This window comes from Haliaeetus leucocephalus, unplaced genomic scaffold (assembly GCF_000737465.1).
Source record: "Haliaeetus leucocephalus isolate CR32 unplaced genomic scaffold, Haliaeetus_leucocephalus-4.0 Scaffold932, whole genome shotgun sequence".
Classification (NCBI taxonomy): Eukaryota; Metazoa; Chordata; class Aves; order Accipitriformes; family Accipitridae; genus Haliaeetus; species Haliaeetus leucocephalus.
This window is the reverse complement of record NW_010973368.1, coordinates 715,379-743,087: the sequence shown is the minus strand read 5'-3', so window position 1 is coordinate 743,087 and position 27,709 is coordinate 715,379. Positions and strand designations below refer to the sequence as shown.

General features: G+C 44.4%; 1 protein-coding gene across 1 annotated transcript in view; it reads left to right on the top strand.

Annotated features, from left to right (window-relative positions):
- EGLN3 (egl-9 family hypoxia-inducible factor 3) overlaps positions 1-25,989 on the top strand; it is a 26,454-nt gene extending 465 nt beyond the window's left edge. Inside the window, exons 2-5 of the mRNA XM_010583634.1 lie at positions 21,249-21,368; positions 23,291-23,427; positions 24,130-24,203; positions 25,595-25,989. Coding sequence (XP_010581936.1) covers positions 21,249-21,368; positions 23,291-23,427; positions 24,130-24,203; positions 25,595-25,632 — 369 coding nt within the window. The 3' untranslated portion in view covers positions 25,633-25,989. The remainder of the gene's footprint in view (positions 1-21,248; positions 21,369-23,290; positions 23,428-24,129; positions 24,204-25,594) is intronic.
- The last annotated feature ends 1,720 nt before the right edge of the window (positions 25,990-27,709 follow it).

Here is a 27,709-nt window from a genome sequence, read left to right as displayed (position 1 = left end):
GGCGGAGGCGCCGGGCGCTGCCCAGGGGACGCCCGCGGCGGGCAGCCGCGCTCCAGCCCGTGCCGGCGGCGGCCGGCCGCGGAGGTCCTGCTGGAAACGCGGCGGCGGCGGCGGGGCGGCCCGCGGGGGGGCCCCCGCCCCGCCGGTGCCGGCGGCGCTGCCCCGCGCTGGGTCTTCGCCGGGCTCCTCGGTCGCCGGAGCCCGGCCGGCCCCTTGACTGTAGCCCCGTGCGCCACCGGGGGTCTCTTGGCAGCCGTCCCGGGGGCTGCAGGCGGCACGCCGCTTCCCGGAGGTGGGGCGGGGGAGAGCGCCGACGGCCAACGCGGGCCGTACCCCGCCGACACAGTCGAGCCTTGGCCGTGACTTTCCTTCGGAGGATTGCTTCAGGTGGAGGGAGAAGCTCCCTACCCCCCGCCTTGTGCGCGTACAGGGCTCGGACCCGATTATTCGGTTGTTTGCGCCCGTGTGGTAGTGTTATCCAAAGTAGTTTCGATGGTCCGACTCGTGCCAGCGTCCTACGGCTGAAGAGGTTGTCGTTACTGCATTGGGTATGTGGCACAAAATACGGGATGCTCAGTTCGAGCACAGCAACCTTTTTTTCTTTTAAGAGGAGAGTTGCTTTTTCTCGGCTTTCTTTCTCAGAAACGGGGAGGACACCTGTAGTTTTCTTTCCCAACGAAGTTTATTTGCGCTTGCGATGTCATTACTTCAGTTTGGGATAACTTGGCTTTTCTTTCCTTGTCTGCTTTGCTGTGGCAAAGTGGACTGGCTTGAAACGAAGTTTGCTTCATTGTCCTGAATGCTGGAAACATCCCCATTTCTTTATTTCTGAAATATACTTGAATTCTACAATACATAGAACATTTTCAAAACATCCACTTTTAGAGATATGCCAGAAATAGAAACGGTGAAACTCTTAGAAAATTACAAAAGTGAAAAGTTAGGCATTTCTTTTGGTCCTAACTTGGCACTGAACTAAGGGGATGTGTGAGTGGTACTGGGATTTTTTTTTTTTTTTTCCTTCCCAGAAAACGAAGAAAACTGTATGGCGATGTTTACCAGTTGCTTGGGAATACCTTAAAACCTATGCAGGCACCCCCCTGCACCTTTCCACACAGTGGTAGGAATAATAAAAGGTTGAAATGTTGCTCTTGTGCTTACCTCCACTGGGCTACTGATCAATTCAGTTAAAGCTTGGGTAGATTTGGCTTAAAATGTGAGGACACTGGATTTCACTTATTCCTGGTGGGAGCCTGGTGTTAGGAGGTATAAATAACCATTCTGTTTTGGCGTGCCTTTGAGGTCATCCTAGTTCTTTCTCTGGGTGCCTTCTGTTTGCCTGATTACTGCTGAAAGTGCATTGCTGCACTGCATTGGCTACCTGGCAGGGGAGGGGTGGAACAGGGACTTACTTTAAAGTTGGGCTGGAGTGAAAGGAGGTTGTCCAGCATTTTTGCAAGGTATTTGGAGAAAGAGTCAACTGGATGTGTGAAGGCTGTTGGCACTCACTGGGGAGAAGGGTCTTTTGGGGAGTGACCTTGGGTTGTAGAGATTATTTTAAAACTGAGTTGTGGTGTTCTTGCAGTCATTTTTGTACAAATAGTCATAACAGACAGGACGGAACTTGTTTTATAAGTAGATACCAAGCTACTTGCTATAAAGACAGACTTTTGGCCCTTGCGCTTTACTATGGAAGATGTCAGACTGGAAGCAGCACATGGAAGTGCTACACAACAGTCCAAGACTGAAAGGGACTCAGTATTGTTTGTAAAACTAAATGCGGAGGAATTTCCATCAGAAATTAATAGTAACCAATCCCCTTATTATAATAATAAGTACCATGGATACATGTGGCCCTGGAATAGCAGCTGCCATCTGTAAGTGAGATGTGGGATGCCTTCAGCAGGAAGATTATTCCTGTGACTAACCAACTGACTACTACAGTGCATGCGGGTTCCCACATCACCTATAGACCTTTCCCTTCCACCATTAAACGTGCCCATTTTGCTTATCTTCTGAAGTCTTGTGAATGCCTACACAAAAATCCTAAATTTAAATTCAGTGTATTTTTATTTTAACCGTTAGATTATACACACAAATGGATGCCCAGAAACTTGCATGGCTTAACATTTGGAGGGACGTGGGATGTTTCTGAGCAACTGGATCAGAACTTCTTAGCTGGACATGTGCTATTATAATTTATTGTTTTGGGATATAGGTATTAGATGGAGCTAAGGGTCCAGAGCAATTTGTTTAAAGTGTAAGCCTTTGGCTACATGGTAACTCCTCTTGTCATGGAAATGAATCTATGTGGTATCAGCCTCATCATAATTTAGAGGTTTATGCTTTTAAACCAATAGTATGACTTTAATCTTCAGCCTAAGTGTTGGAAAAGTGGGAGAGGTTTGCTTAGTAAATGAACTTTGATCAGCTCACTGTCTGCTTAGTGTGATGTGCTTCATGTTGTTTTTGTAGCTACACAAACATAGGAAGACAAGAACAACTTTTGTCCAATAAAGGAGGCTTTCCTTGTACCTACATGAGAGAAATGAGTCAGTCAGGATTTTGCTGTTTCCAAATGAATTTCAACAGCATTACAAGAAAGTTAAGATTGCATCAAAGAGAATGGACAGAAGTAAAACTTTACAAGGGTGCTGGATACTTTTAAGAGCTGTTGGTTGACATTTGAGGGCTGATAACGAAATGTAACCTTTCATCTTTGCAGACCAGTAATCCAAATCTATCTTTGGAGTAAGTCATATTTTAAAATACTAGCTGACATGGTTAAATGATCAAAATAACCAGGTAACATTCTTCCAAAGGACTCTTCTGTTGACAGACCCAGTGCACTGCTTGTTGGCTTCTGCATTCTCCTCAACTAGAGTTGCCATTTTCTAGTAAAATAATACAGTGGTTCCCCTTTTCTAGCAGATAAATGGCTAACGATATCACTGGGGCATCGTTGACCCAGGTTCAGTCTTCTCAGAGTGAGAATATTCTCATCCTTGTACAGAAGGACACTCTGGCCTGAGGGTAGAGGTCACTCTGATTTTGAGGACCTGTCTCCACTCTGCTGGAGTTTTGATGCTTGTTGGAGAAAAGCTGGTGGATGGTTGGGGCCAGGAAGCAAAGCTGCAGCTTGGTCTGTGAGGCCAGTCACCTGGAGTGCCCTCGGGTCAGGTGGTGCTCTGGGGATGGTGGGTGAAAAGGTGATGGGCTGCAGCTTCTGACTACCCAGGTCCCGAAGTCCCTTCCTGGGGTTAATTGGCATTTGCGGGGGCTTGAGGGGGTGCCCTGTAGAAAAATCCCTGTATTATAAATAAACAATTAAAAGCAACAACATTAAAAAAAAAGGCAGAAAAATATTCCAGAACAGAAGCCATTTGAGAAATTTCTCCTTCAAGACATGAGAAATTTATTTTTTTTAAATTTTTTTTTTTTTAAATTTGGAAGCTGCAGATGTGCCAGGTGCTGTGGAGTTTAGGATATCCATCCCTTTGGCAGCCTCAGATGCTGCAGAGCCTGGGGAGCCCTGAGCCCTGGAAGTCCCTCCTGCAGGGAGGCAGGGGAGGAGGGCTGGCAGGAACCGGGTCTGCTGGCTGGTCTGTGGAAACGTAAAAGCCGTGTTTGTGGCAGGATTGCAGGGTAGCTCATCTGCTGTTGGGAGGCTGTGGCTATTCCCCCTTTCACATTTTGTCTCTGCTGGGGAAGGGCAGCTCTCCCTGTGGTCAGGCAGGGTCCCAGAGTGATGCCATCAGCGCCTGCTGCCCTGGGCCACCTTGGCCAAGTCAGCGCTTGACATGTTGCCAGCCAGCTGCGTTGGTCCTCACAGGCAAGGGGTGGAAGGTACTTTGAATCGGCGTGTGTGCACTCTGTGTGGACTCTGCATGCCGGTCCTGACAGTGGCGTGTCCTGCTATGAGTCACTAGTACCCTCTTGGGTGCCATCATGGGTTGAAATCCATGTCAGGGCTGTCTTTGGGGACCCTGAGCTCATTTTGTGCCTGCTGGACAGCAGTGAGCCCCACTGGCTAGAAAATAAGGCAAGAAGTCATAATCCCAAGAGCTGACCTGTGCTGAAGGAAGCCAATGACTGATGTTTTTAGCTCGGAACCCAACTGCTCCCGTTCAGTGTCAAGTATATGGCCTGAAGTTAAAAAAAATGTGTTTTCAACATGAGATTAGTTAATTTAGAAGTCCCTGTGGGATGTGAACCCTCTTGAAAACTTACTTCAAAATCTCTGTGTGGGCCTTTCACTTTTTTAATGGGATGTTTTCTGCCTCCTCTGCTTGTAGCCACAACACCTCCCTGCTCAACCCATCCTGGTGGGCCCTCTCTGACTGTCGCAGGAGAAGCAGGTCTTCTGTGGTGGCCCTTCATGGCTAACAAGCGTTTGCTGAAAACCAGAGTGGGTCCTTCTGCCTACCACATGATGGGGTGTTCTTAGCTAGGTTTTGAAACATGGTCTCTCTAGCAAGTTTTTACCAAGATTTCTGTTTCTGAAGATTGAAGACATGCATGAAATGTCAGAGGCTTGGGTTGAGTGGTCTTCCCAAGTCCCTCATAACTCAGGTAATGAGGAGGTATTTTTACACTTATGTATGAAGAAAGTTCTGTTCTATAGCATTCAAATTCTGTCTCTTGCAATTAAAACACGGAGTGAAATGCTGCATTTTCTGATTTGAGGTGTGCATGTAAGGAGCAGGATAGCAGAAAACTGGCTATAGAGCTGAAGAGCAATACTGCCTATAGAAATATACTGGTTTTTTTCTATGTTACAAAGGGTTTTTGATACTTGTGTAGCAGCATGCCTTGCAATTAGTTTACAATGGGAGGTCTGATGAATACCACCATCCAGAAGAAATATGCATAATTTCTCTTTCTTCTAATCAAATGCACATGTTCTGGCATAATGGGTGAGTTCAAATCTGTTCTTCTGGCCGGCTGCCGGCAGAGTCCAGAGCCACTGGAACTGTAAATACAACAGACAAGTCGTTTTATGATATCAGACTGAGGAATTCAGCATTGGCACAGATCCTAGAGTGGTTGCTTTGGCTCGGTGTCAAAGCTGATGTTTATATCTGTGTTTGTCAAGCAAGATTAGTTAGCCTGGTTAATTATACACAGGAATGTATAATTTTTACTTGACAATCAGAGCATTAAATGAGTATAAACCTGGGCATATTAGCTCTTGTTTTTGTTCTTCATCAAATTATTCTCAATGACTTTTTGAAACTTTCAAGACACTTCTTCTCTGAAAGAGGCACTCAGAGAATCTTTCAGATTGCTTCTTCACTCAGCAGGGACAGGGTATTGGAGAAACGGGTCAATATTTTACAGAGAGCGATGCACGTATCTGTAAGTGGGTTCAGAAGTGTGGGTGACCTCTATGGAATAGTGTTTGAGCTCATACTTGGGTGTTGAAGTTACAAGCAGCTTGAATTTGGTACCTGTTATGTATCATGACTCTTAAGAACCTGACTGTAGTGCACTGGTAGACTTATTCCATGGTAGGCAGTGGAAAAAAGGTGCCATCTTCGGTGTGCATTACACCAGAGCCTTTGGCAGTCAGGTGGCTGCTGTTGGTCTTCCTTATCCTCTTGTGCAGGAGAAGTCTGTAACCACCCAGCAACCTTTCTTACACTGTGTTAGGAGCCTGTCCATGTGCTTTACAGTCATAGTCGCAGAGGGAGGCAGAAGGTGGCTAATCCCGTAAGAGAAGGGACGTAAGTCTGAGCTCTCAGGCAATGTAGAGAGCAGAGTGGTCTGTTTATCCTGAGTTTGTGCACGTGTTTATGGCATCAGGGCAGATTACTTGTCTTTGTTTATCATCTGTAGTTTTGCAGTCAAGCAGTGCTTAATGAGTCTTATTAGACTCTGGAGTTACACAATGATGGCAAAGGAGTGAAGTTTTCCACAATCTGTCCCATACTGGTAGTGCATTTTCCTCAGTACCTTCTTATCCATTGCCATGACTGGTCTGGTACCAGTCCTTCCCAGCACCACTGCGTCAGCTCTTAAAGGCAGTGGCTTGCAGTGGTAGCCCTGCTGGCGTGCCTGCCTATATCCCTATTACTTGCAAGCCCTAAGTAAATATGTGCCTCTCAGTTTGTTTTTGTGTGAGGGCTCACTGCTCATTAAATGTCAGTGTAAACCTTCCACACCTGTGTGGGGAGGGACACTAATACAGGTGGCATTAATGCCTCTGGGTAAGGGGAGTGTTTGTCCTTTGGACTGGGGGGGAGGGTGTGTGTATACAGCATTGCAATGCCCAGTATCCTTGGGAGAGCCGCTGGGGAAAATGGCAAGATTCAGAGTTCAGTGCCCCCTCCCACTGAGCTTGCATTTTGGGAGGGAGAGGAGCTGGTCCTTGCTATTAATATTTGTACACAGCCTTTTCCCAAGGTAATTATTAATGAATAATTCAGTTCATTACAGCTCACTGCTAATAACAGTATACGTTTAAATGGACATGCATTGATGCTCATAACACAGATGCAGAGCAGCAAGTACATGATAAAAGTGAACTTGTTTCTTTGCATTAAGGATTCCAGCTGTCTGTGTTAATCCCAGTGTCTTTATTTGATTTCAAAGTAAACTATTCTTCCTTTGACTTCCAAACTTATCTGGATGGTGGCTCAATGTAATACAGCCTTACCTTGCATGTTGCTTCCTGAGCAATTTGCTTGATTTAGTACTTGGAAGCATCTTCTCTTCTTCCTCCTATGTTACACAGATTTTTTTTTTTAAATTTTTTTTTCCTTGGGGGGGGGGGGTGTGGTGGGGATGTTCAACAGTATCTGTACTCCCTCAGCAATTCCTTTCAGTATGTGGAAGGGGTGCTATAGAGGGAGAAGATAAAACCACAATGACCCAGACACAAATGGATTTTTAATTGGGTGAAATCTTGACGTTTGCAGAACAGACTTGACACACTTGGAAGAGATCAATACTTTTATCAAATGTTTCAGGATGACTCATACAAAGTCAAAGTACTTTTTTTTTTTTTTCCCCCTTACTTTTTGGGGGGGTATTAACTTTTTAAAAAGTTTTCCTCTGCTCCTGTTTCAGTTGGATTCCCTTTTCCCATTGTGTGATAGGTCAGGGGCAAGTGGTCCTTTGGCACCAGCAGGTCACACAGCGCTCATCCATCTTGCAGTGGATGGCTTGTGAGAATGAGGAGGTCAGGAAGGGAAGCCTGTGAATAAGTGTTGCTGGTTTTAGATTTATGGAGGAGGATGTGTGCATACCAACTCGAGGGAATTTGAAGCCCTGGGCTGGATTTATCATGACTGTAATCCTTCTGTCACAAAGCTGAAGGCTGAAACAACGTTGTTAGAAAGCTGCCAGCAACACAAGACTCCCTAAGCTTCTGTGAAAAGGTTTTATTGGATTAGCAGAGGAGCTCTCAGGTACAGGTGTTTTGGGAACTACTTCTGGTACTTATGCCTAGGGCAGCTGATGGCCTCTGTGGTGAGCTCCAGGGTAAATAACTGATGCATTGGCACAGAACGTGGTGGGGGGGCTTGACAAAAGATTTTGATTGATGCATAACATTATATAGCAATTTGTTTTAGACCTTTTATTGCTTTGAAAAGAGATGACAGGGAGTTGGTCAGAAAACCAAGAAGGTCTCTAGCTGTTCAGGCAGTGAGGTGGAGGAAGAAAACAGATGATGGAAGCTCATGCCAAGTAGACTATCTATCTCCGACTGTTTAAACTATTCACAGGCATGTCATTCTGTCAGTACACACCACTCCTGACCATTCCTGCGAGTGATTTGGAGAGCTGTAAGCCCCATTTCCCCTCCATCACTCACTCACACATATGCATCTACTATCTCTCGGTGACAGAAAGGAGCTTTTCCCTACAGTCATTTTTCTCTTGTCATTGTGTTTTGATAAGATTAGTAGACAAAGAAACTTTGTGCCACCATGCAAAGCACTTAATAGAAAGCAGTTGATTAAACAAGCTACTTGTGGCTCTGATTTTTCACAAATAAAGTAGTGCAAGAGATTTTGCTGATCATACGGATTCCATGGAGGCTTACTAAATGTTCATGCCACCAGCCACCCAATTTAAAATGAATAGTATAAATTGCAGGAGTACAACATAGCACACCATCTGCACAGACTGGAAACTGTTTGTCCAAAGCTTTGTCAACTGGAAATGGCAGGGTAGCCATGTCTTTTGCCAAACATCAGGGAATTGCATCCTACTTTGTAGCAAAAAGATAGCCATTTTGAGTCTCCTGTATATGTAGATCATACGAATCCTTTGGTCACAATAGACTCTTTTCTGTGCTTTCTTTTTGGACCTGAAAATCCAAACAAGAAATATGTTTGCATTTTTCTTGTCTGTAAGTCATAATAATTAATCATTGCTTATGTTTTTTTGCACTGTAATTTTTTTTGTACAAATTGATAAGGCAAATGTTTTTAAAGTTTTGGCCCCAGTTCAGCAATTCACTTAAGTACTTTTTTTTAAAGGCTCTTTCAGATCAATTGGACTGAAACACATCCTTTGGTGCTTGGCTTAGACTATGCTAGAATATGGTTAGAAAACTTTAGGAAAAGTTGCAGTGGTTCTTGTGCTGTCCCTGGTCTTTGTCTACACTTTGTCTTAGATTGGAAATATGGCCCACCCTTTACATGGTGTCTTGGGAGGGAGCAAGGAGCCTTACTTGATGGAAGTTATAGATAGCAGTTAATCTGACCCTTGCAATTGACTGTCTTGAGGCAAACCTGTCTTATACCATTAACAGTAGCAGTTATTCCAGTAATGCATACAGGGAGATAGGTGCTAGTCACTGCAAGCTGGGGAATGCCACCCTGAATGGGAAAAGCCTGGGGTGCGAGGCACCATTGGACAGCAGGCTCTGAGGCAGTGGATGCCGGCATGGAGGCTCCTGACTGCCCTGAGGCTCCAGGGAGTGACAAAAATCTCTTGCACACAGCCTCTCACTGGACCATGTGGGTGAGGAAAAAAACGTGCAGAACCAGGGGAATTTGGGACAGCAGATATTTAAAAAAAAAAAAAAAAAAAAAAAAAAAAGAGGGAGGGGGGAAGTGTCAATTATTCCTCAACTTGCCTGTTCCTAGGTTGCTAACAGTCTTAGGGTGTTGTGCTTGCTGCTGAAGACTATGTCTAACTGCACCTTCCCCTTCTGATTTCCCATAGGGAATCTGGTAGAAGTGGTTTGAGAAGTAGAAAAAGGAGAAGTTTCACTGTAAATGCTGTAGCATGTCCTGCTGTTAAGGCATATAAACCATGGCATATGACTAGATTTGTACAAACAGAATAGAGTCCCCCAGGATGTATAGATAACTCTGTTCTTTACAGTATTCACCAATGTTTCCGCTTCCCTAAATTAACTTGTCTTCTGTCTTTCGTTGTCTGTGGACCATGTGCGTGGTGTCTCTGAAGCAGGCCAACAGGAAGGGTCACTGCCTGGTTAACTGTTTTGCAGACTTCCTTTTCACAGAGGAGCAACGAGAGGATTTGCGAATGCCGGTCCCCATTGACAAATTTATTATAATTCAACATCTGATGTTGGTCAAAGGCTGAAGTGTCAAAGTTGTGCATTTTACCATTATATTTCTCAGTGCATAACTTGATGTCTAACTGGTGGCCTGAAGGCTCAGTGCCAGTCTGACACTCACAGTGATAATTTCTTGGCAAGGATGAAAATGTAGTTGACTTGTTTTCTGTTTGTTTGATGCGCTTAGATAAGATGTCTGCAATTGAAACAAATACAATTTTTTTTCTTTCTTGGTTTACTTTTGTCTTTTGCTGGCACTTGGTTCAAAGCCTGTTTTACCGCTTGCCATCCGTAGAAGGTATTGCTGCTAATTATGAGCTGTATTAGTACAGTGTCTTGGCTGCAGTTAGGAAAGGCACCGGTTGTGCCAATGGTGACCTACTTCACCCCCACACCTAAATATGCATATATACCCCTATAGCCCTGACTTGCCACCGCAGATCTGTCCTGCCTTCCCCCTCTGTGTTTCCCACCGCAGAGAAGCACTTGTGCTCCACACCTCTAGCAAAGCCAGCTGCAGCCCCTCACCAAGGGGGTTCTTACCCCCACTCCTACCGCAGCCTGTCATGCCTGTGCAGCCGCCATCTCAACTCCATCCCAGGGAAGAGAAGAGACGGGGATGAGGGCTGCTTCCCCTGGCTGCCCAACCAGCTGGCATCCTGGGACAGCAGCACCCGTCCAATCTCCAGCTTGGCTCACCCCCAGCCGCCCCTGCGGTGGCTCCGAGTACATGCTGCTCTGGCTGCCAGAGAAGAAAGGTTTTGGAGAGGAAGAGGAAAAAGGAGGGAACAGAGCCAGAAAGACCACTCCAGGCTTTCTGCATCCTCAGGAAACATCCTGAACCCACACCAGAGACACCACCTCCCTGCTCAACAGTTGCTGTGCTTCCTGCAAAAACTACCTTAAATGCCGAAGAACATTATTACTTTAAGGCCCAGTCCTGAACTGGGTCTCGAGAAACCTCCCAAGGGCTGTTGCTTCAGTGAGTTGCAGTGGGAATGGCTTGGTAAGGCTCCAGAGGGGACTGCAGCGAAGCAGGGCAGCAGGGCTGGCGGGGAGGCTGGGGAGGGAACCCGTCCGGCATGGCCGTGTTCCCGTGCAGGGCCACTGTCCCAGCCGGCGGGGTCGAAGCCCGTGGCAGCGGCCGCAGCGCAGCCAGCCTGTAGGGTCGGTCTCTTCTGTCAGGTGGTGGCAGCATAAATCCGTGGGAGAGGCTTGACCAGTGGGAAAAGAGAAGTGGGAATTCAGCAGTTCAAATCCGCATTCAAATCCAGAGTCTGATGTTGTCCTGCAGCTGGCTTTAGGACCAGGCTTCCTTGCCTATGAGTTGAGAGCTTTTGTGAATAGCTTTAGGATGTGCAAATGTAAGGCTGGAGCTCAATTCGTTGTGTGTGTGTGTGCATGTCTGTGTTCATGCATGCTTGCTTTGTTCAGAGTTGCCTAGTTTCTGTCTACACAAATCTTAACTGCTGCAAGTACCAGCTGTGTAGGTGGTGGGGAGGGCAGGCACTACAACCCTTAGAAGGATTTTGGTTTTTTTCAACCAATACATTTTATTGCCTAACCTTAGAACAGGTGTATAGTTATATTATTACAAAATTGCCTTGAATCTGAATAGCTTGTTTCCCTTCCTCTGTGGAAAGATGCTGTGTCACTGTATACGCATTCATCCCCTTTAATTGCACCTACACTAGAGAGATTGTGCTGTTGTAATGTACATGTGTAGTCAGAGCAGTACGACTTTATGTGCAGGCAAAGCCTTAGAGGTAAAGACTACACATGTTGTTTCAGCATAGAAGAAATTATTTCTCATGGTAATTTATTATAGGTAATTTTAATGAGTTTTATCCATAAATATTCATTTCCACAAAATCCTCTGCAGGAATAAATATACTGTTAGCTAGGCAAGGTCCTCTGAAAAGGTGGTGGGGGAGCAAAAGACAGATGGGGGGGTGAGTGAGATGGCTTCCTTCTGAAGTCAACATAGGAGATAACTGGTATCATCAATTAGCCTTAATTTGGTGCCACTGCTGTGATAACAAACACTTGAGAACCGTTCATCTCTCTGTTTATGTAGCGCAGGAATGTCTTAGCAGCCTCAGAAGCCCAGACGGCTCTGACAGTTTTGGGAGGACCCTTGAGGCATATTCGGGGTACCTGCCAAGTGTGACGGTGCTAGTCTGAACCCTGCCTTCCTCTCTGGCAGCGGAGAGAGACTTTCACTGAGCCAGAGGGGTCAAAGAAAAACATCTCCCAGGTGCGGAGCTGCAGCTGCCAGAGGTGTCCCGGCCGGTGGCCCCACGGGGGTCCATGTCTGCAGCTGCGGCTTCCCCGTCCCGTCCGGTTGGCAGCTCTGCTTCGAGGCGGTGGCGGGTCGCCTCCTCTGCCTGTGGGCACCCGGGCTGCTCCTGGGACCCTCCGAAGCAAAATGCTCACGGGAAGCCTTAGGGGTGCTGTGTACCACACGTGAGCTGATAGAAGTCTTGTGGGCAGCATTGCTTGCTCGTCCTGGGCCCACAGGCTAAAAATAAATGAATAAAAGTGAAAAAGGGATGTTGGCCAGCTCGGGCAGCTCTGACACCAGCAAAACACAGCTTGCCTGTGTTGTGCCTGTCTTCCCTGACTATTATTAACGCACCCACAAGAGCATCAAAATACGTAGAGTTCTTTAAATGTTGCAGGAAAAAAAAAGCCGTGTAATCCTCTGGGTGATTAGTAGCAGAACCGAAAAGGTCTTAAGTGCTGACAAAGAATGAAAGGCTGGAATATTTAAGGAACTATGAACTTATCTTTCTACCACACAAACGAGGATATTCCACAGAGGATGTCTGTGCTGGTTACCATGCTGAGAACCTGAACGTACAGGGAGGGTCCTTACAGATCTCCTTAATGAGCCTGCACTTACTTATGAATTTGCTTTCCTGCGGGGGTGGCGCTTGTCACCGTGTCCCCCGGGACTCATTACAGGGGATGCTTTCCCTATCTGCATTGATTGCTTGGGATGCTTTCTCGTTAGTGCAGCTCGTCCAGGTTTGGCTCTTGCGGGAGAGGAGGGGACTGGAAGAGTTTTCTGGGTGATGAAAGAGGGCTTCAAGAACAGGCAAAAATAATCCTAAAATTTAATTAAACAGAGTATTTTTTTTTTTGAAGTGTGGGAAATAAGCCTGCATATGCAGCAGGAGGGGGAGGGAGACCAGTAAGAACCAGAACAGAGAAACGCCTTGAGCGTCTGCGTGCTGCAAGCGTGGGTTTCCCCCTCGTCCCTCCACAGCGTCTCTGTGAAGTGTACTCTGGAGTAAAGTTTGCGTTTGATCGCCGATCGCCTCACGCTCCGCACGTAGCCCTGTCGTTAAGCCATCATCTCACTGGCCTGAAGCCAGGGCTCAGCAGCGCAGGGGCGGGAGGTCTTTCTAAACTGAAACAGCCTTTATTGATACATTGATGCACTGCGCATGTTTACAGCTGCTAATTGGAGGCTTCATCTGAATATCCTCGACTCAACTAATTTACTGGCAATAGCCTTTTAAATTTCAGGTCCTGCCGTGACGGTATGCCTGCTCTTCACAGCACGCTGATCTCTTCTGAAACTGTACTGTCTCTGCGTGCATGCAAGGCACAACGTCTGAGTCACGTTGCAGCCTAAAATGTAGCCTTAGGTCAGAGGAGGATGTAAAATAAAAATCTTACCTGATTTTACCATTGCAGAAGATGAGAGAAGCACTGGGAAACAGGTGAAAAGTGGTAATTGACATATGCGCAGAAATATGGGGATTAATTGAACATACAAGGAAGGAGGTTAATCCTTTTAGTTATTAGAAGAGACAAAGATGCTCACTGCAAGGACAGTTGTGATCCTGTGGCAATTTTAGATTTGTTTCCTTAAATTTCAGTATTCTGTTTTCTCCTGGCCATGCCCAGAGGCTGAGCACAGAATTTGGGTGGTGGTCTGAAAGCAAGAGGTGTTATTTTACTTGGCTTTAAAAAAAAACAAAACAAGCAATGTAGACCATATATAGAGGAAGATGAATGCCTGGGACTCTTTTGCTCAGGAAACCACAAGTCAGATTTCTCTCCTCAGAAGCCTGGAGAACTTCTCCCGCGGTCGGGTCCTTTCACAGTTTCCTGAATTGCCTCTTCACTTTAGGATCTCAGGGAGTATCCAGCAATGGGGACAGCTCAACAAAGCTCACCACTGTCTCCAAAGCTTGGTTTGCAAATGCTCCCTATTCTCTTGGCAGTTGCAGACAGCCACTGCTGACACGAGGCATAGCTGTTCCATGCCTTCCCACTTCACAGCGGCACTGCCCTGGCAGCCAGCTTGAACTTGAAGGGCATCCAAATTTATCTCTAAGTGGGTGTTCTACTAAGAAAAGAAATAAAAAATAGTTGCAAGCTGAAGCTGTCCTTCACGTTAATAGGACTCTTCAGGCCATGAAGAACTAAATTTTGTTGCCAATCATTAGAAAAGCTTCCTAAGCCCCATCACAGATTCATTTAATAGGGAGCTCATTTTTAAAGCAGCATCAATCTCTGATCTAGCTTCCTTACAGACAGATTCCATAAGATTTGAAAGCTTATTACGGGCTCCTTAAGCTACCACTAGATAACATGCCAGTCATCAACAGCTGTGTGGCATGGAGATAATCCATGACTGGAGCTTTCATGGGTAGTTCTTTGTTTCTACCCTTAGTTCTAGAAGAAATTTAATAAGCAGGAACAGTTTTCCATCTTATGGTAATTAGAATAACATCAGGTAATAATAGCCTTTTGTTGGTGAGCAAAGATAAACCAGTATATCTGGATCTTTTTCCTACAGATGAGAGCAGTAGTCTTTCCCACAATTCTCACTCTCAGGCTGTTCCTCAAAAAATTCTCCAAAATGTGCCCCCAAGCACCTGGAAATAATACTCAAGCTACAATGCTGCATACGAAGGACCAAAGAGAATAAAGAGGGAGAGATGAGGTTTCCAGTTCTTGGAAGATCTGAATCTGATGACCAAGGTCACATACATGCAGGGAGAAGCAAGTACCAGACCACCTGGCTAAAATGCTGTGCATGGAAACAGGATTTTTGTACAGTTATAGGTATTTGCCCAGCAGGAAAGTATTATGTAAAAAAAAAAAAAAAAAAGGGCTGTTGGGCATCATGAAAACTGCATTGTGCTTCTGAGATGAGAAATTTTGAGAATGAATGTATTTTCACTTGTGTGGCTGCATCTCTGGCCATAGAAATGTCTTCTCCTTTCCTCTAAAATTGTCAGGGTTGCTGATAGAATAGAAGAGCAAGGAGCAAAAGTAGCTGTGATCATGTCAATCTGTCCAAGATATAGTGCTCCAGAGATGAGTCACCTACTGGTACAGGGTCCTCCTATCAGTCTTTCATATCTGGTTTGCCATGGCTTGTTTGGCCCTTCAGTAGACACTCGTCACCTGCATCCAAGGCACCTTTGTTGGGTAGGACTACTTCTGCAAGCTAATGAAGCATTCAGCAAACTGTGCTTGTAGCTGAGTTTGTGGAGTTTGATCTGCTTTGTGTTTCATGAAAGAAGGTAAATGCCCCAGCGTTCTTCTTGTTATTTCTGTTGGCTTTTTTGCTTTTTTGATGTCTTCTATATGGCTTCAGTTCAGGCCTCCATAGCAAGATGAAAGTTGGAAGTGAAAAGGTGCAAGTGTCTTGCCCTGCCAAATTCTAGCACTTTCCCCAGTGTTTCTTAATTTCTAAAAACAGGCTCCTTCCTCACATATCTTTTCCCCTCTCTTGCTTCCACCTCTGAGCAAGAAGCTGATCAAAGAGGAGGTGGCTAGGTTTAACTTCGTAAATCCAACAGCTGTTTGACTGAAGACTGATTAACAAGTTATGGGTGAGGAAATGAGGTACTGGTTTCTCATGCAATACTGCCACTGAAGCCCATTTCATGTTTTGCATGGCTGAAGCCAGCAGGGTTTTGTCCCCCTTTGGAATTGGAATTGGTGATTCCCTTTCCAACAGGCACAAAGCTGATGTCTCTGATTTTTTTGGTGTTTTAACATGATTTTCTTCCCCCTGTTCCCTCCCATCTCTATAGAGTATTAAATTAGACCAATTTTCCTAGTTCATGCTTCAGTATAGCAGTTGAGCGTTTTAACTTTCATAATTCAAACAAACAAATATTTAATAAGTTCATGAATATTTTATACTTAACCATTATAAGCTACACGGTAGAAAACACTTGGGTGCAATTGGGTGCAACAAGAAAGTACTTAAGAAACACCCCGTTGTGCCTGTGTGTCGGACAAGCCTCAAGTGAGAATCTCTTGTCTTTGATCATGAAATGTCAGACTACTCATGTTCTCTTAATGTAGAGCATGCTGTGTGCCTTTCCCTTTCTGGCTGTACAGACTGTGTGCATGTACAAACTAAAATCAAGCTGAGTACAGTATGCACTCAGACCTAAGTCAATCAGGCAAATCCTGGTAGTCCTCACTTCCTAAAGTCTGGTCAAGTGATTTTTTGTTTGCGCTCGAGTTCAGGACTGAGAGCCACATATTGGACTGAAATTTGGGAAACTTGGAAGTGTGCAGCCAAAGAAAAATTATTCTGAAAGTTCCAGTGTCTATAGCACCGTTAATTCTTATTAATACCTTGGTTTTCTAGACAACCATCATAGTGATATTGTAGATCAGTATTGCTCTGTGTCTATATAGTACCCTTCATCTAACAGGCTTACCAGTAATTTCTGAATTTAACTATTTGATGTATAAGCTGTATGCAGAGATGAGCTACACTAGGGATCAAAAGCAGCAGCTGTTCAATAATATACAGGACAAATCTGGTACAGAAAATGGAAAAGCATATTGTAGAGTCTTTACCGTAATCTGCAAGAGTGGTTGGTGTTGGCAGGCTAGAGTTACACAGGTCAGAATTTTCTCTGGTGGTTGCAAAGGTCATACTAGTTCCGAGAGAAAAATATGGGATCAGTATAGGGTTACAATACCACCTATACAGACTGCACTAGTACACTGGGGCCCTGGCTTAGTGCTAGCAGGCACAGAGAGCATCTCCTTTTGACCTGCTGTCATCACTCCTTCCTATTAAGCAGTGTTCATTTCTACTTACGAGTGTCTTCAAGCTGAGGTATTATCTGAAGCATTTTGTTCCAAGTATCAGTCCTCTCCAGCACTGCTTATTTTATGAAATGTAGCAGAATGATGCCTCGCAGCATGGTCCTGGCTATCAGCTAAGAGAATTTGTTTTTCTCCTTGCTAGAAGCACTGGGGGACAGGGAAAAATCCTCTCTATGGAACCGTTTTTTATCTGCCTCCAAACTTTGCTGGTGTATTGCAGTTTGACTTGCAGATTTATCTGGCTGACTTAAGTGTAATACTTAAACTGAATGATGAATAGCTTATTTTTGCAAGCTTCTGTGCAACGCAGAGTTTACTGATGATTCCTGGCTCCTTAGTAAAGCTGGTAATTCCTGCTTGTTTAACTGGTGGTTGATCTGCACCCTCTCGGGAAACCTAACATGTCTGAAAATGACAGTGCAGAAACTGCATTTTTGACGATTTCCTTTTCATTTCCAAGTTTTGTAGGCTTTAATTTATGACTGTTGACTAGACCACCAGAGCATTGGTCTTCAAACTATGGCGTGTGTGTGTGCAACTGCAAAGGCATGCATCTGTATATCAGAGTTTTTAACTCTTCAGCTGTTGTTTAAGACAAACTCATCTATTTTAACTTAAAATAAGGCGGGGGGTATCTTGCTGAAATTTGCTCTGAGTGCTTACGCTGGGAAGTTAAGCCAACTAACAGCCATTGTAATGGATTCTATTGCCAAAAAAAAGTTAGGTACATTCCTGCTCATTACTGCCTGGTATAGTTAGTTTAGCTTTGGAGTTGGTTAATGAAGGGAGATGCTTCCAAAAACAGTGTGCTCTTCTGGACACAATAGCCAAAATTATAGAAAACATTTTTTACTGATGCCTCACGTGCTCACCTGGTAAATGGTTTGATTATTATGATCCAGCCTCTGGCTTTTGTAGCTAGCCTGTGCACTAAACTGGCAAATACCAGTGTTCACCAATTACTCAAATTAAGTCTGGGTCACGCATCTCATCTCCTCTTTCTTGTTTGCTTTGAATGAATCCAAAAGTAGTGCTAACAGCTGGAATCCCTGCTGTGGCCAGCTTGATCTGCTCTGGAGCTGCTCCAGCCAGTGCTCTGATAAAGCTTGATATCATTTCAACAGGCTCTAGGAGGACCAGAATGATTTCCCTTCATTGTTTGAGGTTTCATTCAAATAATCACCATGCCAGGAAAAAGGATATTTCACTTCTGCGTTTCTCCCTTCGCTGCTGCTACTAGAAAACTTTTTTCTCTTTTCTTAAAATTAAGCTAGAGTGTGGCCAGTCCATTTGGATTCTGTGGGAATTGTTCTACTTCTTCATCCCCAGGGACTCTGTGCGTTGTGGTTGCAAAAGGTGCACACTGTAAATAAATAAATAAATAATGCATCAATGTCTTGGAGTCAAAGCACATGTTTTGCTAAGAGAACACATTATGTGGGGGAGGCCGGGGAAAACTCTGGCCTTCTGCCCAGATTTCGGTAGTAAGTAAAGCACCTAAATATCTTTAAGGATCTGGCCTGCAGTTTATTATTCTTCGACAGCTTTTGGGTTGTGGCATTAAAAAATAGTACTAATATTGGATTGATTTTTAGGCAGCTCAGTAATCTTGGAGTAATGTCTGCTCTCCGAAGAGAGATTTTGTGTTGTACATTGACTTAAAAACAAGGTATTATCAGTCAACAAAGTTTTATTCCCACTGTGCATCATCCCCCTGGTATGATTAGCAGAGCTGTGCTGAGCCAGGCCTCGTGCTGTCGGTGCAGACGTGCAGCCTCTTGGCAGCAGCTGTGCTCGCTGCGTAGATGAGCACCCTGCTCCCCCGGCTCTCCTGGCGCAGCCCTCCTCTGTCCTCGTCTGCTGGAATCGCTGCCCCCTCTCCCCTGCGCTCCCAGCTCCCAGGGTCATGCTCCCCAGCATACGAGGATCAGGTTTAGCAAAGGGTTACTATTTTAATGGTTCGACCTAATCCAGCTTGCTGTGTGCATGGGATGGGTGAAGGTGCACCCGCGTGAGCTGCTGTGCTAGCAGCTGGGAGGGGGGGTGCACGAGGGGGGTTATCCTCGCCAGTGAGGGTGCAGCTCCCTCTGACCATTTCTGCGTTGCAGGTACAGCTGACTTGTGATTTCCACCAGGCTTATGCCCCTAACAAACTCGTTTCCGGCGCTAAGCTGTAGGCTGGTCCTTACTGCTGTTATCAGGCTGATAGTGAAATGTTAAGTTCGGCTGCGGAGCCGTTTGTAACAGCGGAATGACAACAGAGCAGACAGGACCTACGGCAAGGCATCGAGCCAACTGCCAGGTGTGATGGAAGAGGGCTTACTGCTTGGAATTAAAGGTACTCACTCTTGTGCAGCATAATCTCCTGACTCTGCAGGCCACCAGCCCCCCAGCAGCCGGGCCGAGGTGTCAGGGTGAGGAGTGGGCTCTGGTGACGTACTGCTGCCTGCTGGTACTGCTCTGCTGGTGCTTGTGGGGAGGAAGGAAAGTCAATTCATATATGACTTGAAATGCAGAGCTGTGTTTTTGCAGCTCTGCGTGTACACCTGTCCGAACTGGGCAACTCCTGTGAATAGGTTTTGTTCTTGGTAGCAGAGGGTCGAAGGGATCCACTGTGCTGGCTGGCAGTAACTTCTGTGCCAGTGTTTGTTGGCACAGTGAAATAACCTTTGTGATTAAAGCAGCATGTGCTATGCTCTAGCTGGTCATGTGTCCCATGAGAACATCATGGCTTTAGCATGTGCTTGGAAGCAGAAAACAAGACCTCTGGGGTTCCTAGATAAAAATTTTAATTGCTCTTACTAAAGCCTATACTGTCAGTCTTCAGTGCTATCAACTGTGCTTGGCAGATTATTTGGGGCAGGTCGTGCAAGTGGTGCACAATCACATCCTCATTCTGTGGGACAGGCGTGTATAATACTCTTGTATCCAAAGTTAGGATGTTACGGCCTGGATGAATGGAAAAGTAGATGGGTAAAAAACCAAATGGGTAAAATGGCTGGATGGTTGGGTTTGGAGGGTGGTGGTTAATCAGTTAGTCGTACTATACCCAGAGGCTGGTAACAAATGGAGCACCACAGGGATCTCTCATGGGACCTGAACTGTTAACCACCATTATCAGTAACCCGAAGCAGACGGCAGAGTGCACTCTCATCAAGTGTGGACATGACTCCAAACTGAGGGGGACCAGTTGATGTACTTGAGGGCAGAGCTGCCACTGAAAGGGAGCCAGATGGGCTGGAGGAACAGGCCAACGGGAACATTACAAAATTCAACAAAGACAAATGCAAAGTCCTGCCCCTGAGAAGGAAGAGCCCCTTGCAGCAGTGCAGGCTGGGGGCTGCCAGGCTGGGGAGCAGCTCTGCTCCCCAGGGGAACGGGTGGTCTTGGTGGGCAGTGAGCTGAACGTGAGCCTGCAGCGTGCCCCTGCCCAACAGCATCCAGGGCAATACTCACAGGAGCACAGCCAGTAGACTGAGGAGAGTGATTATTGCCCTCTCCTCAGCCCTGGGGAAACCACATCTGGATACTGTGTCCAGTTTTCCAACCAAACTTATTGCATCATCTCCCATCACTCTTGCTGCTAATACTGGCAAGCAATGAAAGGAGATGTCAGAAGAGCGGGAGCAAGACTTCTATTGCCACATCTTTAGTAAACTCCACAGAAGGTGTCCCAAGTAGTCCCAATAGTGAAGAAGTGACTCTGAGACAAAGATCTGGTAGCCTACCAGCAGTCTCACCTGTTCTTCCCTGCATCCTGCTTAGACCTCTAATGGTGTGAACTCAAGTTGAATACATTTTGGCTGTAAAAACCCTTTTAAGACCTGTTGACTGCCATGTGGTTTGGAGTAATTCCTCTTAGGCTTATCTCGTCACTCAAGGTGAAATTTAAACAAACTGTGAATTAAGTGATTGTATCAGCAAGTCCAGAGATGATCAAAGAGAGAAGTATGCTTCTGAAAGCTGTTTGGTTAGTTCTGTGGCTTAGTCCATGAAAGCAAACATGCACTGCCCTGTGCAAACACAGCACAAAGGAGTTCAGATTTTTGCAGACTTTGTTCTGTGGACTTTTACCCACACCTGCTGGGGACCCTCACTTTGTGTTGGACCATATGGGTGTGTATGACAGGGACTGGAAGATATGAATGGAGGAGGATGGTGGTCGTAAGGCATGGCATCCTGGGATTACTTTCTACTTTTGTTATGACTAGCAAATCAGTTTTGCAATGACTGCTCATCTTTTAGAAACCCAAGCAAACTTTAGCTGAAACTGCCTCAAAGTCATGTACCTTGTATACAGAACAATAAGCTTGTACCATACATACCAGTGTTTTAGTTTAATTCCTTTTTTTTCTCCTACTTTAGTGTATATATTGTGAAATATGAAGGGTATTTATTTCCAGTGTGCAGTTTCACACTGGCTGACTCATGCAGTGAAAGAAGCTTGTGCAAAGATACCTTCTGGTAGTGTCTGCTGTAGGTTTTGGATTGATCATCTGAAAAGTACTGAGGCAAACTGGTAGTGGGAGGATGCTTAGCAGAGAAAAACTGAAGGTGGGCATCTTTTAGAATTTTTTTTTTACAATCTTTATCTTTCATTCAGGCTATGGTTGCTTGCTATCCTGGAAATGGAACCGGGTATGTTCGTCATGTGGACAATCCAAATGGCGACGGGCGCTGCATCACCTGTATTTATTACCTGAATAAGAACTGGGACTCCAAGGTGAGTAAGCCATGGGGTTGAGGCAGAACATGAAGGAAAAAATAGTTCAGAAACAGAGCGTTGGAGCTGTCGGTTGCTTCTGTGAACTCTGGTGAACTTTTGAACAGCTGGTCCGTTCTTCATCTCTACATTTATTTTCTTGGTGTTTATGGCAACCCTTTGGAAATAAGAATCTGAACTGTTTCCTTATTCTCTCTCCCGTCCCACACACATACTGTTTTGTTGCTCTAGAATAAAGCTTCTAAATACTGGGCTGCTGGCTCTTGCACTTTGTTTAGAAGAAAGAGCAATGAAGCACTAGAAAGAAAAACATAATCCACTAAAGAATAAGTGCATTCTGGGAGCAGAATAAGATGACAGCCCAAATTTGGGACTTTAGTGTTCTTGATACTGTTCCTTCAGCCTAACCCGCAGAAGATCTTCAGGCAGTTGCCTTTGTGGTTTTCTTAATGAGTGATGGGGCTTAGTAAGAGGCATGAGTACATAGCTTGGTTTGTCCTCTCTATCTTTGACTCCACCAGTGGGTCTCTTGACAGGGTGGTGCTCTTGTTTCTGCCTGTAATACTATAAGGCAGTAAAGTCAGCCTTGAATTTACCATACCTTTAAGTTAGAAACAAGATAAGGGTATGTCAAATTGCAGGATGTCTCTACACTTCTGTTGCATAATGTGGCACAAACCATTCACATGGATTATCTATTGAAAATTGTCCAATGTTTTTTTAATCTCTCTAACCTGTCTTGGCCACTTTAGGTGGATGCTCTTTAAGCACATGTAAATACTATGAACCCCCAAAAGTGAGTTCAGATTTAGAGACAATGCCACTGAAAAATGCACTGTTGGAGAAAAACGCATTCCTTTACAGAGGGTACGATAATGAAACATCTCAATGGAATAAAATGAAGGAGGACATGTGGGAGGAAATGCAAATATCCAATTTATTTTGTGCACTGCACTCTTATTCTAATAGTGAGGAAGCACCCAAGTGGACACTAAGCAACCTAACTGAAATCCAGTACACTGGTAGAGAGCATTATGTGGGTGTAATAGTAATTTTATGCAAATGTATGCTGGAGGAGATGCAATATAACCATGCTGGCCTTTGAAAGCAACCATGTTGCCTTAAACCTCACCTAATAGTTTTACTGAGGTTTGCATTCCACATGGAGGTACTAAGTCAGGTCAGTGCTGGGCTGACAGCATCTTCCCTGCACTCTGTGGTGCAACATAGAAGCCTCCAAAGAGCGCTCTAACAGCAGCAGGGAGGAGGCAGAGTTCATCTGCATCTTTCAAAGTTTCTACAGCACATGCAGATCACCAGACTTTTTCTCCAAAACTTGTGGCACATGGAAAGAGAGAAATGATGTGGTAGAGAAACCAGGCTGTGTCATAAGTAGGGAAAAGACTGTCTGGGAGATATAATGCATTTATGAGAAGTGTTATTACAAATCCAACAATAGAACAGGCTTCACTCTTCCCAGGATGTAGAAGTTAACTCTTATGTGATCAGATGTGGGCTCTGAAATACCATAAGCAGTATCTAGCAATTGCTGGGAGGAGAGTCTGATCTCAGGCTGGTCAGGTGGAGCAGCCTTACCTGCCTTGTGGTATTCACTGGTTCTAGAGATGTGACTGGGAGCTCAGAAGTTTCCCAGTGTTTGTTACAGAGCCAGTGTTGTCTTTATCTTGGTTCATTTACTTTAGCCAGATGTTTATGCTGAAACATTACAAACTGTTTGGGAAAATCAAGGTGGCCAAGAGATTCAGCGTACAGTTTTCCGGTGTTGTCATATAGCTGTCTTGGTTATCATTAGATGTTTATTCCCCATTTGTTGTGTGCTGAGGCAGGAGCAATAAAGTCATTGTTTGCATGAATGTGTGGGTGTTTATATGCGTAAAAAGCAACCTTTCCTTTTCTTTCAGCTGCATGGTGGAATTCTTCGGATATTCCCAGAAGGAAAGTCCTATGTAGCAGATGTTGAGCCGATTTTTGACCGATTACTTTTTTTTTGGTCAGATCGAAGGAACCCACATGAAGTCCAGCCTTCTTACGCAACCAGGTAAGTAGCATATTTGGTATTGATATTTGGCCAGGAAAAAACAAAGCATCTCTTCTACCAATATTTGTATCTAAAGTTATGGCCATCATGTGTTTGTTTAATACACATGTGCACAAAAAATAGCTAGATTTTGAGTGGGTTTTCTGGTTTCGAGTCACTTGGAATTCTCTCATCAAATGAGGAAAACCAAGCTTGAATGATAAGATTCCTTGTGTGATGGAAAAAAAGCCATTTTACCATTGACAGGAGAAGTCTTCCAAGCCAAGCATAGCTATTTAGCTGGGAAATGCTGGGTTATACTTTTGCTCTCATAACACTATAGGGATTCTTGGGGCTACCATCTGTCAACAGGCTACGAAAAGCTGATGTGACTCAGGGCAACCCCCAAGCTGTCTACAGACATCCCAGAACAGAAAAACATGCAAAGGTCTGGAAGCTACTTTTGCTCTCTGTTACCAGGGGCTGTGCACTCTTTTGTGCCTCCAAGCAGAAATTCTCACCTATATTTCTATCTTACTTGATAAAATACGCATTTAAAATGCTGTCTATATTTGTCTATAAACATGTGCCATTTGCATCCTATTTTTTATCTACTAATCCAGTTTTGGTTTTTGCTTTCTCTGTAAGCATAAAACGCCAGGGCTCTATTTTAATAGCAAAGGTTGAAACAAACACAATATTTTCTTTTTTTTTCTTTTATAGATATGCCATGACTGTGTGGTATTTTGATGCCGAAGAAAGAGCAGAAGCCAAAAAAAAGTTCAGGAACTTAACCGGTATGATTCTTTTATAAGTGTTCACCAAAAAGAATTTAATGCATTTTGATATTTCCTAAGTTGGAGACAGACTGGGAATAACTCTGCAGCTAGATGGGTATGACACTCATTTTTAGAAAGCTTTTTCATCTTTAATCATTAGTCAGTTATTTTATGTGAAGTGGAGAAGTTGTGACAGAAGAAGATTCAGACCTGGCCTCAGTATCCCTGATGAATGTGATGGGGGAACATGGGAGAGGCGGTTTCTGATTTCTCTCCCAAATGGCTGCTGGGATTTTGTCCCACCCCAGGTAGCTGCTCCAGTCACTGGGAGTCTCTAAGCAATTCTTTTGTTATTTGGGGAGTATATTTTGTCTCCTCCAAACTTTGTTTAGCATGAACTCACAAGACTTACACAAGCAGTTTCATAACCGTCTTCTCTAAATGTTCTGGCCAAATAGGGCCTGTCTTCTATATTAATGAAGGGCAGTTGGGGCCCGCAATAATGCAAAAGGGATTTGTCTTTAATTTACAAGTAATTTCTGAGTGGGAATATTCATAATGACCTTGGAATATATAGATTATGAGTTGGGAAAAAACTAAGTTTAGAAATATATATAAGTGCATCTTTTGGCAGGCAGTTGCTAGAGTAGCTGTGATCATGGTACACTTCAAGAGATACCTACATTCAACTGGGTCTCACAGATAGCTTAAAGTCAGCCCAGAGACACTTCTGCAGAAGCCTGGAAAGAGGTGACCCCAGCTTTCCTAACGGCAGCCACACTGCCTGCTACTGTACTCATATGCTACTGGCACATGAGTAATGGACTGACTTGTCCAGATGTGCTCCAACACCCTACCCAGGGCCATGCTCAAAGCTTTGGTGTTTGGAACAGTTTAAGATCTGGTCTTCAGGGACTGCCTCAGGCGGTTCCTCGAAATACAGTGTGGACAGCATTCATCTTTTTTAAAATGTGTGCTATGCAGCCGGGAACCAGCAAAGTTGTAATTAGTCAAATGCGTTTCAGAACAGACTGTTGTCATCTCTGTCGCTGGTATGCAAAGCAAATACTGGCTTCGCCCTTAAGAGGGATCATGAGCAAAGGGCCAAGAGTTGGGGAGAAGAGTATCGTAGATCTGGAGTCTGAAGGTTTATTGGGCTACTTAAATACTGCATGAGTAGTCTCCAGTTTCAACAGGGCAAACATACAAAACCTTGGTCAGACTATCTCGTTAACATGCTGTGGCATACAGCATTTCAGTCCATGTAGTGAATTCATATTATAAGTCTGAAATGGAAAGTGCCGTCCTTTGAAAACAAACCAACTTTATTCTGTTTCTGAGTTTTCAGATGAATGCTGTTAGAACCCTCTGGCTTAACTGCCTCTCCTTTTTTCATCTATTCTATGTAGATGCAAGGAAGAGAGAAGCACCTCTTAATGAAGACTAATTCACTGTTCCTGAACTCTTCTGTGAGGAAATAAGATCCCAAAGATGACTGCCATTTCCAGCGAACAAGGGCAAATTCTTGTTATGTACAAGAACGCACTGGTTGTGTCTAGCATGTGCATCTTATATTGATGGTACTTAAGGCAGCCTCCTGTCATGCCTGCATCTGGCAGAAGGAACACTTGTTCTCTATTTGTCTTTTGCTGGAAAAAGTAACCAGGGTTAAAAAAAAAAAAAAGAGTATCACTAAGCCTAGTAGTAGTGGCTCAGCCACCTGGCTTTTGAACACTCTTGTAACCCAGACAATGATCATTGGAACTAGTGGTAAAAACCTGAGTTTTTATTTGCCTTTTTGGGGGGGGGGGGGGAATCATCTAGCTCAATGGGGAGGAGCTTCACAAGTTTAAGAGCTGTGGCAGACTGCTAATGGGTAAGGAGAGATACTGGAAATGTGAAATTAAACCGGATTTTTGTAGAGCGTCTTGTGGTCTGTCCCACACAGGCCTGTCAATGTACTGCTTTGCGCATCACTTTGCTGCATAGAACATTGGCAGAACATTGGATCAGCTCTTTGATAGCATGACTTTCCAAACAGATTTTTGTCTACACAGTCATCACATTTCCTGGATTTTGTTTGCTTTTCAAGAGTCAGGTTCTAGCTGTGCAGTTGTGCTGCCCTTTCTGTCCCAGGACTGAGGGGGAAGTAGTTATGCATCTGTCCACAACTTTGTAAAACCATTTCCTTTCTGTTCTGAGTGGGATGGGTTGTACATTTTCTATTTTCACGGTTTGGTAAAGCAACTGTTTTTTCCCAAAAGTTTGGTAAACTTGGAAGGCTGATGGCACAGAATGCATTGGCACTAAAGGACAATGATATGTAGAGTTAAGTGTTATTTTCGTGACTTCTCCATCTACTATGTTTTGTATGACACAGATATGAATCTGGAATGAAAAAGTATGTCTGGCAGTCTGACAATTGTATGATAAATAATGGGTAACCTAGACTTGATTCCTATGCTGCTTATCCTTAGTTAACACACTTGTTTAACTTTGCATGCGTAAGTAATCTCAATGAACAGTGATTCTGTTTCAATTGATCTGTTATGCCAGGTAACTACTTCTGGTGTGTCCAAGCCATGAGTCAAATGGCAAAGCACATATTTTTTTTTTCTCCATTGTTTTTTTAAACTTGTTAGACTCAATGAATAAGTGGTGAGCTATCTCCAATCTGCCTAAGCTTCTACAACCAGCACTTACTATGCAGTTCAGAATAGCTCTTAATGAAGTTGGGAGCTGGTGGTGGATGTATTTATCAATCACACTAATTGTTCTCAACCTAATACACTCACTTGCATTCATTTTTGTCTCATGTTGTCAGTGTGTATGTCAGACCCTACTAAATGTTCCAAATAGATGCCCTCTTCAGTGTCCCATATTTTCCCATGCCACCTGCCCGCAGTGGTGAAGGTGGTCTGTCTGAACTGCTGGCTCCAGTTCACCACGCTGTGCCAGGCTGTCATGCTAGTGATGGGTCTGCGGGCCAGCTCTGTCGCACTTGAGCTAGGGAATGAAAAGGTAGTGTGCAATGGCAAATATTAAATGTCAGTGACAGAAGGGTAACAGCTGCATAGGACAGAAAAGAAATAAATTTCATGACATAAAAAATGGTAATAGAAATGGAGTATTTTTTTAAGCAGTTCTGTCTCTTAAAGAAAGGGGGGGGAAGCTGAGCATCCTTCAGCCTGTCCTTGAATTCTGAATGTAAATACAGTAGTGCTAAGAAACTCCTTGTTCTCTCTGGCTTCTCCCAGAGATCCAGCTATGGTCTTATGGGCTGGACTTTGTTCAGCCTGACCACTGTGCACCTTAAGAGAGGAATATGAGGGAACTTGTGTGACAAATATTCTTATAACTCAAGACTAGAGAAAGACAAATAATCTGTTAAATGTCCTTTAATGTTGGGAAAAACATTATTCCACTGCAGTTGCTTCTAAGTAGCACAACATACATAGACTTGAAGGAAACTTAACAAAAACTTGAAATTCTCATTCTGCAGTGTTCATGTGGGAAGAGAAAGA